Source organism: Rhea pennata, chromosome 19, assembly GCF_028389875.1.
Source record: "Rhea pennata isolate bPtePen1 chromosome 19, bPtePen1.pri, whole genome shotgun sequence".
In the NCBI taxonomy this organism is placed as follows: Eukaryota; Metazoa; Chordata; class Aves; order Rheiformes; family Rheidae; genus Rhea; species Rhea pennata.
The window spans coordinates 9,720,918-9,735,024 of record NC_084681.1 but is presented as its reverse complement, the minus strand read 5'-3'; the positions used below and the strand labels follow the sequence as shown (position 1 = coordinate 9,735,024).

The window sequence follows — 14,107 nt, the reverse complement described above, 5'->3', positions numbered from 1 at the left end:
CTGGATGGAAGGCAGCGGAAAGAAAATGCAGGCTGGACAAGTACAGGTTCAGGGCTATCACAAGGAAATGAACACCTTCCCCATTCAGTAGCAGATATAGGAGAGGTAGTTTTCTCTTCTACTGTAGGAGCAATGAATGAGAAAGCAGTAATTACTCTGAGGAGTAACTCACTCTAAGGGTGAGAAGGTCCTTCCCAGATCTAATGTAGTGACTGTTCCTCACCTCTCTGTCCTTTTGCCCTTGAAGAATGCTACTCAACCTTGGGTTTTTACCCATCAAGCTTTTTCCTTTCAAATCTTCTTCTTGCTAGAGCTCGACTATCCGCATGCTCGTGGTTCTCCAGTTTTTCCAGCCTTAGACTTACTACCCACAGCCACACAGACAGCTCACTCCTTTTGCCCTCACTGTAAGCCCTCTGTGACTTGCTCAGTCAGTGTTGTCCAACACTCACTTTGCCTATGCCAAGGTAAGAGGAATTGGATGTTTGAATTGTGTAAGCAGGCCAAGCATCTCATCCCTGTCTCTAGAAGTTTCTGCTGTCTTGAAGGGAGAGTCTGGGTTGTGTCAATGGTGCTCCTGACTGAATAGGGAGGGCAGGGTATATACATCCCTCAAAAGTAGCTGGTCTAGCCCTTCCCAGTGGGTTTGTAGGGTTTGTACTAGGGTTTGTAGGCACTGCTTCCAGGCAAGAGGGAGGGGCTGCCAGCTGGGAGAGAGGTTGGTGGCACCTGATGTGCTGAGGGAGAAGGGAGTCTGTACATCCCAGAAGGGTGCGTTTAGGGGACCTGTTTGCAGTCAAGGAGAGGAAAAAAAAAGTAAGAAGACAAGGAGACAGGAGAAAAAGCCCCTTCTGCACAGCTCCCAAACTCTTCTTGAACCAGACTGCCTTCCCCCATCCAGTTCCCTTATTGGCTTTTAAAAAAAATTGGAAAGCAGGTTTGTCATTTCTTCCTCACTAGTATGGAAAACACAAGTGCTGCCCTTTGCATTGGTTTAACTTTACCAAACAGTGGTGAGCTCTGTTGCAGGGAGCCCAGCTGTCCATTTATACTTCCCTTGAACTCAAAGCTGAGTTCCAGAGTTGACCTACTTGGACAAACATGAAATAAGGCCTCCAGAAACTACCAGTTATCTTATGAGCTTCATATTTTAAATAAGCTGACTCAACTCACAGCTTGATAAAGATCCCAGCACTTTATGCACACTGTTTGATCTCTGTTTGTCACTCAGGTGGTGAGGTGTTGTGTGTGGTCCTACTGAAGAAAACCCAGTAGGCATTTAACTGATGTGTTATAGGAACCTGCTGGGTCCTCAGTGCCTGCATCCATTTTACTATTTAGCTGAGATTCACTAATTGCTCCTGTCCCATCTGTTCTCTTCCTAAGTCAACCAGAAGCTCTGTGGTTCTGCTGGAATTTCAGGAAATAAATGTCCCCAGGCTAGTCTGGGTTGCAAAATCACTGTGTTGTGATGCTTTCAAAATCTTTCATGTATATGAATTGATGGGAGGACTGTGCATAGAGAAGTAACTCCTCTGTCTGGGCCAGAGGGCAGATAGACAGGGTGCTGACATTTGTGACTCTGGGTACATCTCAGCATCCTGTGGCTCTTTTGGAGACAGGTGCAGGTAAGATGAAATCATTTATGCCCTGGGTATCTCCTACTTGATAGCTGCTGGGAAATAACAAGCTTTATTTACTGCTGCTCTCTCTGAGGAACTGGCAGCAGCCTTCTAGCTGGCAGTGTTAGAGCTCAAACTGAGGAAAAAGCGCTGCTCTCCCCTGGCTGCATTTATTTACAGTGCTCAGAATTTTGTCCTTGTTTCAGGCAATGTCAAGACTATTGGCACATCCACTCAGCTTACTAGGTCTGAGTTCTCCCTCTTTTCTGGGCTACATAAATATCATCTGAAATGAACACATACTTCTGAAGTAATTCCTTGCTATCATTGCTATGAAAATTTACTATAGCTGTGTGTTGTGATTGCAAATGAGAGGAGATAGGGGTCCAGGCGAGAAGCAATGATTTCCTTAAACAGATAAATGAATGAGCAGGGAAGGTGAACAGCAGTCAGGGTGGAAAGGCGATGTTATCCAGTCTCTGAAAGGTGTAAGGAATTGTGTGCTTTACGTAGCCCCTTAAAACTTTATTTGTATAGACAGTATGTATCTGTCTTCTGAGAAAACTGGAGAGAGCAGCTCCTCTGCTTTGATATCAATTAATTTTTCCTTTCGCGTATGAGGCTGTTGTAAGCAAGTGACTGTATGGTACTATCAGAGCAGAAAATAACACTGCACGTAACATGAACAGTAAGAGAAAGTTGAAAAGTTTCCTGTCTGCATGGCAGTGGTGGCCTTGGTGTTTTTATGAATGGGGAGCCCTAGAATTATACAACCATATCAAGTTCAAATGTACCCTGTGCCCAGAATGCACAGCTACTATGTGGTTAATCATGTGGTTGCTCAGTGTCTTTGGGAGTGGTTTACAATTGTGTGGGTGGTAGATTCAACTGGAAAATATTTTGGAGTGCTGAAGGACTTCTTGATGTGCCACAGCTGTGATACTTCCTGTATTAGTCAAACAACAGCACTCCAGCTACCCTGTCTATCGCAGAAAAGATGACTTATATTCTTATGACACAAGTGTGAACGTGGCTTGCTACCACCTTGTATTCTGGACTGAGGTCAGACTTGCATGATGTGTCCTTGTTTCCAGGCTTTTCTTGTTTGTGGCATTATGTCTTTCCCATTTACTAAATAGCTTTCTCTGGAAAAGGAATTCTGCTTTCACATTGTCTTAATCCTAATTAAGGTCCATATATTGTCATCATTACAAACATCATTGCTAAAATGCTACCTACAACACCAAGATCTGGGGAATGGACTTTAAGGCAGTCCTGAAATATGTAGTTAGAAGTGTCCTTTCCTTGAAAGAATTTCTGGAAGTCCAGCACTTAAGAATCTTAAGAAAATTGTCTTGATCTGCCTGAAAAAATATTTATTACTTAGTATAACCCTGGTGCCACCAGCTAAGTTTCCTGCCTCTGTGTTTCTGGGCACCCTTTCCTGTTCATCTTGATTTACCATTGACCTTCCTTTCACTCAAGTCCGTTATTCCCAGCCAGTCTCTGATTCAGCTGTGCAACCACTGCCATCTGTAGTCTACCTGCTCACCTCAGAAAGAGCAGACACGATAGATTTTGTCTTGTCAGTTCCCAAACATGATATAAAAAGTCAATGTTATAAACGCATCTACTGCTTCAGGACTTTAAACATCCCACCATAAGTGAACAGGTGTGTGTGTGTGTGTGTGTGTGTGTGTGTGTGTGTGTGTGTGTGTGTTCAAGATTTAAATTTTGGGCAATGATGCATAAATATCACTGGACTATATCCTCAGATGCTCGAATCTGAAAGTCAGGTACTCCAACAAGTCCAGTACATCCAGCATGGTGGTGTCTTTGTCTTGCAAGTCAGCTCCCAGAGCACCAGACCTATATCTGCATAAAACATCTCAGTCTGAATGGTTGAGCGCTGACATTTCTAAGCCCCACTGGCATCCACTGCTGGAATCTATACTATCTTCTGTCTTCTTGGACCCTCTCCATAGGTTGTCATCATGAACAATTCTTTGGCATAATACCCTCAGATAAGAGATAATAACAGTGGTTGTGGTCATCCATCCTTTCATCCTTTGTCATAAGGAAACTCGTTCAGGTTAGGGAATATCCATGGAAACTAAAAGGAACTTTTGTTTATTTTGGGTTCCTCCATTCTAAAATATATCATTCATTACATTTATGGGTCATGCTTATTTTTTACACAAAGTCAGAGATGACAGCACTATAACATTAGTATATCACAAGCAGAACTATTCTTTCCTAAGATACTAAAGTATTGTAAGTATCTAAAAAATATTAAATTAACAAGAACTATGTGTGAAGAAAATTTCTCTACTGCATTGTCATAAGATAGACCTTAATCAAAAAGCAGTTTTAATAACTCTACATTTCACTGGGTAATCGGAGGATGACGACTAAGTAGAATTTTCCACCCTGCAGTCACAAAGTAGTATTTGCATTTTCATTGATGCTGTTGTGAAAGGGGAAGAGAGCTGGGTAAATACAGAAAGTGGTCAATTCTCCAAAGGGAATGCATGCTAGATCTATCCTGATGGCCTGAGCACAGCTTGGAGAGAATCTGAATATGGGTAGCAGTGAGACTGTTGCTAATACAGTTTGTCATTTTGTAATTTTATCTCTAACCTTTATCAATCTTAAATCCTGTATTTGGAGAGAATAAACAAGACTTATTTATCCTTGTTTTGGTTACAAAGTATCCTCAAAGTAAGCTGAAAGCACAGTGTGCACCATTTCTTTGAAAGAGATGACCTAGTAATTTAGCTAGACTGGGATGTTCTTCGAGTTCCTGCCCAACATACTTTGTAGTGTTCCTGAGAGCCAAGGTGTGCACATCAGACTGGAACCCAGTGAAGCCAGATGCCATGAATCAGACAGGTCCATGGTGGAGAGCTACCTCACAGCCCAGTGAGAGGAGACTGTGTAGAGGACTGTGCTGCAGCTGGAATCTTACACTCCAGATGCTCATGCACAGGCTGGGCTTCTTGGGCTGGTGTTACTAGAACTATGTAGAGTTTAGCAGTGCAAGGCTCACCAGGCCAATGCCTTGGAGCACAAATTAAAAACAGCTGCTGTGCTGAGTCAGGCAACTCCTTATACTCTGTTGTCTTCAAGAGGTCACAAGCAGAGAGCGTGAATGGCTCTTGCTGATCTGGAGTCAGTTCTCTGAACTGACTCATAGGTTATACCTTCTCATTCAAACTAAATAAGATCTCCCAATGTTATATTTTCTCTATAGAATAGGAAGAAAATATTTTTATTTTACTCTCATTCCCGCACTTCTGTTTCTACAGCTTTGAATGTTTTAATCTAATCTTAGGGCACTGCAAGTGATTTCTCTTGTAACTTCTCCTCCTTACATACACATACCCACACACTCCTCCTGCCTTTCCTTGGGGCCGTTTTCTCCCACCCACAGTCTCAAGGTATGAAGTGCCCTGAAGTCCTTTCTGGTTCGTCACAAATGTAGGACATATCTTAGCAAGAAACAGGAGTGAAGATGAGAGAGAATAGACAGCGCCTTGTTTCCATTAAGTTAGATAAGGTGTGTTCAAATGAAGCTGACTGGAGCGTGGCATCTTCAACAGCTTGGAGGTCTGGAATAAGGAGTGTATTGTTGTACTGTTAAAATCTTTTTTTAGCAGAAGTAGGTTTGATTGTGCTCCCTTTGACTCAGAGGTCCAACCGGACTCTGCTGTTTGGGGAAGCCATGGACAGGCAGCATGCTTTGCTACAAGTCCAGGAAGATGCAATGGAGCAACAAAAGAAGGGTAGTAAGTTTGCAAATTGTGTCTGCATATATGAGCAATTCCTGCATGCCACTGGCAAGAACACAGTGAATCCAAAACAGATGGGTAGTGCTGTGTCGTGTACTCTACCTTATTGCAAATATCACTTCTAATTCTATATGTTATCAAGTGCAGTTCGGAGAACCTTGCAGGATCTCTTCCTGTGGCATTCAGAAGGGATAGGAGAGAATTTCAGTTGCTGTTCTTCATCCATGTCAAAGTGACCTGTGCAGCCCGCATGGCTTCTTATTATCCAGAAGCTGGATTTGGAGCTACTTGCTCGGCATGACACATTTTGTAAAAAACAAAAGAAACTCCAAACCTATTTGTAAAAATGTGAGCTAGCATTAGAAGTGAGTGACACCTTGTAGCTGCAACAGATCCTTAAGACTGGGAGAAAGGGGAAGGTTTCTGCACAGTAAACAAACTTGGAGCGCAAGTTCTATTCTCATAGTTTGGCCAATGAAATAATGGAGCATGTAGCTCAGAACACTAAATAAAACAATGCATTATGCAGACGTACTAACTAATTTTGAGAAAGCAAAATAAATGTACTCAGATTATGCTAGACCTTAAATCCCTGATATTCAGCTGATGTTATATTTTCAAAATGTAAAGCAGCTGTTTTGGAACCTCAGAACAGTGCTACTGGATTCATGCAGTGGTGACACAAAATTCCTTCTTCGAGTGCTACATGTTGATCGCTAAAATAATCTACACTGGGACCTCTGTCTTTCTTGAGTAGCATGGAGTCCCAGAAAGTGTGGCTTTGTGAAGGCCTGATGCATCATTTCATTTCCTATTCTGCCAAACAGATGCACGGTGAACTTTCTGCCTCTAAACACCACAGGTTTCCGCTTTCCTTTGGGAGGAAATGTTCAACCACAACTGTGAAAACCCCCTTTCGTTTTGCTGGCGTGTATACCTTGGCTCTTGAGAGTATTTTTCCTCTCGTTGCTTTGCTTCAAACTGAACAAGTGCCTTTCTGCTGCCTTGCTGGTTAGTAACTAATTTCCAAACATCTCCCGTGCTTGATTCCTAGAGCTCTAGTTCTTTCTGTTCACAGCTCTCTCCTTCATAGTCCAGAGGATGACAGGGAATTATTCCTTCCACTAGTTGCTAAATAGAATAATTAATACATGACCAGTGAAGGAGGACATAACTCTGTCAGGGTTCGTCTGCCAGTACTAAATTACAGTTTGTGATAGAGTAAGAGGTTTTAGCTTGTAGCTAACATCTTGTTTGTAAAATTGGATAAGATATAAAATCTTTTCTGATATTTAATCTGTTCCTAATAGCAATGATCATTGTTTTATCATAGCAGCATCGCTGCTTTTAAAGATTTTCCAAGCATCAGTATCAAAAGCTGCATTTTGTACTCAAAGATGAGTGGCTGCCTTGGCTATATCAAACATGATGTTATCTCTCACCACACCTTTTTGTACAGTTGCAGTAAAAAAATCATTTTTCCCCCAGCCATTCATTCCTAATCATGACTAAGCTGCAGAAAAATTTGTAATGTTACGGTATTCTCTTGCTACATTTAGTTGCTTCCAGTAGATGGCCTTATAACTGTACAGTCTTGCTTAAGGTTAGTTTCCATCTTTGATTAGGCTGCCTGAGTAATTAGTCTATTACTCTGTGGACAAAGTGATTTTTTTTTCTCTCTCTCAGCATGCAAAACAAATGAAGTTTAAAACATTCGTCATGTTCTGTTCACTTCCTAGCCAATAAAAGATGTTATTTCTTTCCATTTAATGTATTTTTGTAGCTTTTTCCTTTTGCATATCTATTATTCCACAGTTACTTCATTTCTGTGTTTTTGAATGTCTGTCAAGACACAGAGCGTTTTGGGCTGTACTCACAAATAAGCTAACCAGTGGATGCTGCTCTTGTGTACCTGAGATTTCTACGCTCATGTTAGATATCTAGACGTTTCGTGCGTCAGAGGGGAAGAATCAGGCACTTCAGACTAGCTCCACAGGGGCTAGCAGGCAAAGTAGAGAACCAGTCACAGGCAGAAGCTGAGAATTTTAACTGTTCAGTTACATTTCAGATGTATTTGTTAGTTTTGTTAGGTCCTTCCCTCTGAACAGTTTCAAAAATGCAAAAACACTATAGGGAGCTATGCTTGTAATGAAAAGAAACAAACAAAAAAAATGAAGATAATTGTTTTTACTGCTAGTATCAGTCAGTTCTAACAGCATGTTGTCCCACTGACTGCACTTGCGTGTAGTGGAAGTGGATATCACAACCCCTTCTCATAGAACAACTCCAAAAGCCATTCTTTAAAGCATGTATCTTAAAGACAACTAATTTGCATATTCATTAATCACCTACCTACATTATAAACAAAGCCACTGTAAACTTAGACAGCATATTCTTTTGTTTCACTTTGCATCGCAATATCATTAAATCAGAATTTATTTAATCATGCACACATGTATTTTAAGCCAAGACAAGCTGACTCATAAAAGACAACTCTTATCAGTTGTTTTCTCTTCTGTTTATTTAGAACACATTCCAATTCCGCTTCATTAACAACGTATGGAATTTATTAACTTACTACCCAATTCACAAAAAGCTGTCCATAAAATTTAAATGTCTCCGTATCATTCGTCAAAGCTCCTAGTCCACCAGGGCTTTACCCTTTATTTCTTTCTTTTTTTTCTTTTTTTTCTTTTTTTTCTTTTTTTTTTAAAGAAAAAGAAAAAGAAAGCTCAAACAAAGTCTTTTTCTTTGCAGTCAACAGAGTGCTGAAGTTTGGGAACAAGGGGAGGGAGAGAGAAGCAGGGAGCGTGTCTTAAACCCAACTGCCTGCAAGGATTTAGACATGACAGTGTTGTGGCATGGCACCTTACCCTATTTGTGATCCCCAGTTCGGTGCCCTTTCCTGAAAGGAGAAACCAAGAGCAACCCATGTGTATCCAAATGTAATGCAGAGATAAACCAGTACCTCCATCTTTATCCAATAGCCCTATTAGAGATCTTGAAAAATAATACTACCATCATCATTTTTGTTACTCGGACAATCACTTACTCAGGGTAGGGAGGCCTCATGTGTCCCACGTGGGAATTCTTACTACCAGTCCCTAAACTATTATTAATGAGGGCTCTGTTAATCTCTCCTGCTCCATTACAACTAGCCCCCTTTCATCTAGAGTATTTAGACTTATGTAGGATTTCAGGTTTTGACAGGGATAGATGTCTACAGGTTGAGGATTTTGAGAAACAGTTTTGAAAAGAAGTGGTCCTTTGATTTTATTACACTAATGGGCTTATTTTCTTATTTGATATTGAAAACTAGTCAGTATTATTTATTTGGCTTGCTACTAATACATTTAATCTAAAGGAATGCTGGCTTGGCTTTCTAGCTGGACTTTTACAAAAATTATGGTTTTAATTGCAGTGTTTCTGCCCATTGTAATTTTTTAGGAAGTTTTGCAGTTAAATCTCTGTTTACCATATGGTCAAAGATAACTTACTATTTGCTGAGAAAATAAGCAGAATGATTAACTACACATAAAAATGAAGGGAAAAGAACCAGCAGCAGTTTTTTTAGTGTTAAAACTGGTGTGACATACATTTGCATATCCTTGTGGAAAAAAAAGAGGAAATTTGCCAGGGAAATAGCCTTTCTTGGGGAAAAAGTGCTATGTTCCATGTATATGTCACTAAAACCATGTTCTTGAGTCCTTTGCAGCTGCATTTCATTGCAGTATCGAGAAGCTCCCAAATTTCACCATGCATAGCCTCTTTACACTGTTTATATGACCCCCAGACAGAAGAAAGACCAACTAGGAAAAGCCCTGTTCCATGCTAGTCTCTGCTGTCCCATTCCAATTTCCCACTTCACAGAAATTCAACATTCAGAATTTATGGAATTTACTGGGCTTAGTCTGCAGAACTCACTAAATTACTCGGTCATTTGTCTGGATGGAGGGCAGGGGTAAAAGTACTGCCAACATCCCCGATCCTTGTGCCTGCAGTAAGGACGGTGGCTGACCATGCTGTGGCTGGTATGGCATGATGTTTCTTCTGGTGAGCAGTGGTCTGCTGGGCTGAGGCTAATTTAACTACATCTGGAAATGCTGTCTGCACAGATCATGGCAGCAGCTCACAGAGAGTCATTTCTGCATAGAGCTGTACCACTTGTTTTCTTGTTTTCTTTTTTTTCTTTTTTCTTTTTTTTTTTTTTTCTTTTTTTTTTTTTGCCAAGCAAAGCCTTGGGGCAGACCTGAACTGGAAGAACTAGTGATGCAACTCTGAATCTATTGTATTCTCAGGCAGAGCAGAGACAGATGACTGATCCCATGCTGGCTGGGAAGGGAGTGAGGGCGGGTAAAGGACTAGCTCCTGATGGCTCGGAAGCAGAGGCAGGAAGATGTGGGAGGATATGGGGAATGTAAGGAGGTGCAGGTGCCTGCCTCACTGGGTGAGAACCTGGAGTCAGAGATCGTTCAGGATCATAACTTGAATGGCACAGGCGTGTAACTCTGATGTGCGCACAAGGCCTTGATTACACTTAATTGCTGTTTCCCTTGAACAGAGACAACTTGGGAGCGGCCAAGCAGCGTGCCTGGGACTCCAAAGAGCCCTGGGACACAGAAGAGCCCTGCAGGTATTGTTTGCTTGCTGTGTCTGATCACTTCATTGGGTAAATCTTCTTTTATGCAGTCAGCAGAGCAAAGGGAAATTCTCTGATTTTGTGGGATTTACAGTTAACGTACAGTCCTGTGAGTGCAGCAACCCAAATGTGGTAGGACTGTCCTTCCTGATACATCTCGCCCCTTGTTTCCCTGCTGATACATCTCCTGGTCTCTTGCCTGGTCTACTTAAGAGTTGATGTAGTGGATTTTTGGGAGTGTGTAGGCCGACTGTGGCCCTGTGAGTCAGCTGGCCAGACAGCTTAGGGAGGAAAAGATGAGGTTGTCTTTCCCCATCTTTCTTTCTTCTGGGGCAGGGGAAACAACAAGGGCAAAAGAATGTGGGCTGACTTAACTCACATATGCAAAAGAAAGTGCTTTAACATGTGGTAGTTACAGGGCTGGCCACTTCACGTCTGACCTGACCTGAAGTTGCTGGGAATCAAGTAACAGAGAATTAGCAGCATAGGCATATTGAAAATTTTCAGGTATTACAGGAAGACAAAGCAAAGCAGAAATTACTGTGCAATAACAGGTGCTAAACTTAAAAGCCATTGCTGTAAATAATGAAACCTAGATGAATGTTTCTGCAGAATTTTTTAGCACTGATACTTGTCTATACTGACAGAGCTGAGCGGGAAGTATGCTTGGAGGTTGTGCATTTTGATATGACCGAAAGATTTGTAACATAGTACAGTATCTTTTTCTAACCCAAATTTGGGCATTATGCTTTACTCAATAGATTCCAAAAAGAAAGTACCTTATAGCTGTGTACATGATTGGTTCTCTTTCTGAACCATAAACTTCTTATAAGGCTAGTTTTCTTGACAAAAAGAGCCAATCTCCATTAAACTAGTGCTTTTTTTTTAATGTGTATACATATGGAGAGAGACATTAGTTCTTCAAACACTTCGTTTTACCAAATAGGGTTATAGGAGTTATTTTGAGTTTTGGAGCTTCTTTTTGTTTGCTCTTCTAGCTGTATAATTCCTGCCATAACTTCTGAAAACAGTCTGCTTCAGGATGCAGAGGAGAGAATGGGCCTGTGAGCTAAGTTTCAGCAATGAGCATTTCTGGGTTCTTTCGAGGTTGGCACTAAAACACATCAGTTTGGAGATTCAGCTACAAATCTGTTGGGATGGGGAGAAGCATCCATACATTTCTTAGGTTAGAAGCAACAGGAATGCAGAAAAGGTGCCCTGATTTATACCTTTCTGTTCAATTATGTGATCAGTTTTTAGAAGGTCTATTTTTGTGTTTGCTACCTAGAGTAAGCCTGCTAACTCTCCATGTGTTCTTACAGTGAATGGCTACCACATCTCTGGGACCCCAGTACATCAGCTAGATTCCAGTCATATGAGCCTCCGAAAAACCAGTGGAGACCCCCAGGTAAGTTCTGGGGAACAATCCAAATGATAGTATGCAAGAAGAAATGTTTGTCCTTTTAAATAGTTTAGGAATTTTCTTGGAGCAGGAGATCAGGATGCATTTTGTTTTAGAAACTGTCAGATCCAACAGATTCTTTGCATCCAGAAAAGTTAATTGGTAAACTAGTACAAAATTCTAAGATGTTTTGGAGATTTTTGTCATCTCTCTCTTTTGTGAAAAATCTACTAGGCCAAAAAAAAAAAAAAAAAAAAAAAAAAAAAACTCAAAAACAAACCAAGATGAAGAGGCTTCACAATTGTTTCATAGTCATTCAATTACCCCATGTACCAGAACATCATAGATAATCATATACTAAACTCCCAAATGTTCAATACCATTTCCTATGATACACAGCTAGAATTTCACCCACAGGATCTATGTAGAGAATAAATATTCTCTAGAAAGCTAGAGAAGAGAGAGAGAAGAGAAGAGAGATGAGAGAAAGAAGAAATACTGAGACTACATGGCCTCAGTATTTTGAAATGGGGAATGGTCCCGTGGCACCATGCAGTATGTATATAACTGTGAAATCAGTCCCCTTCCACTTTAGCCACCATGAATAACCCTGCAAATTTTTCTGCCACTCAAGCAGAGTGGCAGAAAGTGGCAGAAGTGACTCCTTTCTTGGTCAGTCCTGCCCCCCTGGACCTGTCTCCAGGTCAGTTCTCTCTCTAGACCTCAACATCTACTCATGTCTACATCTTATTTATGTTTTCTTAACATCTCATTATGTTTTCCAGCATTCTTTCCCAACACAAAGAACTTTTCTGAAGCTTTTTATCAATTACTTCATCCATTTCTGTGTGTCCTTTTACTGGCCTCTCTCTGTGCCTTACACAGTCTGTGCCTCACCCACTTCATCATCCCTGGCCATCTTTCAAATCACTGACTCCTGCTTCATTTGACAGCTGATTTCTCCAGCCTGTTTTCCCAACTTTTTAGTAAATATCCCTGCACTTTTTCTTGCCCCACCTCTTGTCTCCGAGAAGATCTTCCATGCAGGTCTCCGAATGCAACACAGTGCCCTCTTCCTCCCTCCCTGAAAATGCTTTGTTGTCCTGCTGCCTGTCAAAACAGCAATAGTTGAATAGCTGATGGGGCTAGTTTTCCACTGAGTTGTGTTTCCTTGCCTGCCAACTATTTTGTTTTGCTTTATTTTTTTGACTCAAGTGTTAAATGACCTGTGTTCTCTATTTTATTTCTGTGCATTAACTGGTAAGTTCTTCTGCATTGCAACTCGTAAAATACATATTTGATTTGTGTGCAGTTACTATGCTGAGCTGTGTTGCCTGGCATTCCATACTTCTTGGTGTAAATCATTCTGTGTTGTCTGCAAAATTTCCTTTCTTTGCTTTGACCCTCTTTCTCACCCATTGCCTCCTACGTACTTGCTTTCACCATTGCCTTGCCATACCATGTATGCTGTTTCAGCTTAGCCAATATTTCTTGTTTTACTTCACCAGTTGCTTCACAGCATTTCTCCTGATACAGTTTGCTGCTTCAGCCTCCCTCCTCCTTTAGCATCCTTGTCAAATATTAGGCACTTAAATCTTTTGCACTAGTTCTTCTTTGAGTAGTTTACACAGTCTTCTTTAGACAGAACATGTGGGCAGCTGAACTAGGTTAAAAAGCTTTTTAGAAACTGAAGTATAGTGCGTTACCAGATCACCCCTATCTACATGTTTGACTCCCTTAAAGAACCTGAATAAATTTACAAGTTGTGACTTTTCTTAAAAAAAGGAGTGTTAAACTTTGTGCAAAATAGCTTGTTTCTTAATGTATCTGCTTTATAATGTTTTAGCAGTTGGCTTGGCATACCAGTCAGATTTACTGAATCCCCAGAACTATTTTGGTAACAACATTTGCCACTTTCCATTTTTTATGGCATTGAATCTAATTCAAGTTTACAACTACAGTTTTGGTCAAATTCACATAAGAGATACAATAGGAGTCCATCTCCTGCACTGGTTTGTTCACTCAACCACATCAGACTGACAAAAATCCCTTTCATAATTTCTCGCTTTCAAGGTACTTTAGCTGTCTCCTTTGCACTACTTTCCATTACTCCTTCCATATGGGGTTTTCCAAATTAAAGTCCTGGCTTCATTCCTGCTTTGAATTATAACTAGGTCTATTACTAGTTGCTGGTGCCATTAATTTTAAGAGTAACTTGTGTTCACACCCATTTGGGAGCCTCCTTTTCCTGCGAGCTGTGGATGCTTTTGCAGAAGCGTCCTTAGGAAAGAACACACTTGACCATATACTGTTAATTTCAAGTTGGTGTTTGCTGGAGCTGTTCTCAGTATGGCCTCCTACAGTTTGCCAGTCCCTCTCCTAACTCTGCCATGGGCCATCTCAAGCTGCTTTGCCTTGACAGCCTTATTATCTCTTCATGGCACAGACTTTCTGCTGCTGGAGAATAGCTTCCAGGTGCTCTCCAGGATGCATTCTTAGACCTGGGTAGCAGCCATCAAGCAAACAAACGCTGGCTAGATACTTTGGGCAAGCAAAGCCACATTTCTTGGAAACAGGTCAAGGGGGAAAAAGCCACAACTGTGAATAAAACAGAATTGCACTGTGCTGGGCACAGGGCCAGGCCTTGTTTACT

The 14,107-nt window shown here is 41.1% G+C and overlaps 1 protein-coding gene across 5 annotated transcripts in view; it reads left to right on the top strand.

Moving 5' to 3' along the window:
• Window positions 1–14,107, top strand: part of GAS7 (growth arrest specific 7) — a 104,707-nt gene that overhangs the window by 48,938 nt on the left and 41,662 nt on the right. For all 5 annotated transcript variants that reach the window (XM_062591469.1, XM_062591470.1, XM_062591471.1 and 2 more), the window contains 2 exons: window positions 9,975–10,046; window positions 11,375–11,460. In XM_062591469.1, coding sequence (XP_062447453.1) covers window positions 9,975–10,046; window positions 11,375–11,460 — 158 coding nt within the window. The remainder of the gene's footprint in view (window positions 1–9,974; window positions 10,047–11,374; window positions 11,461–14,107) is intronic.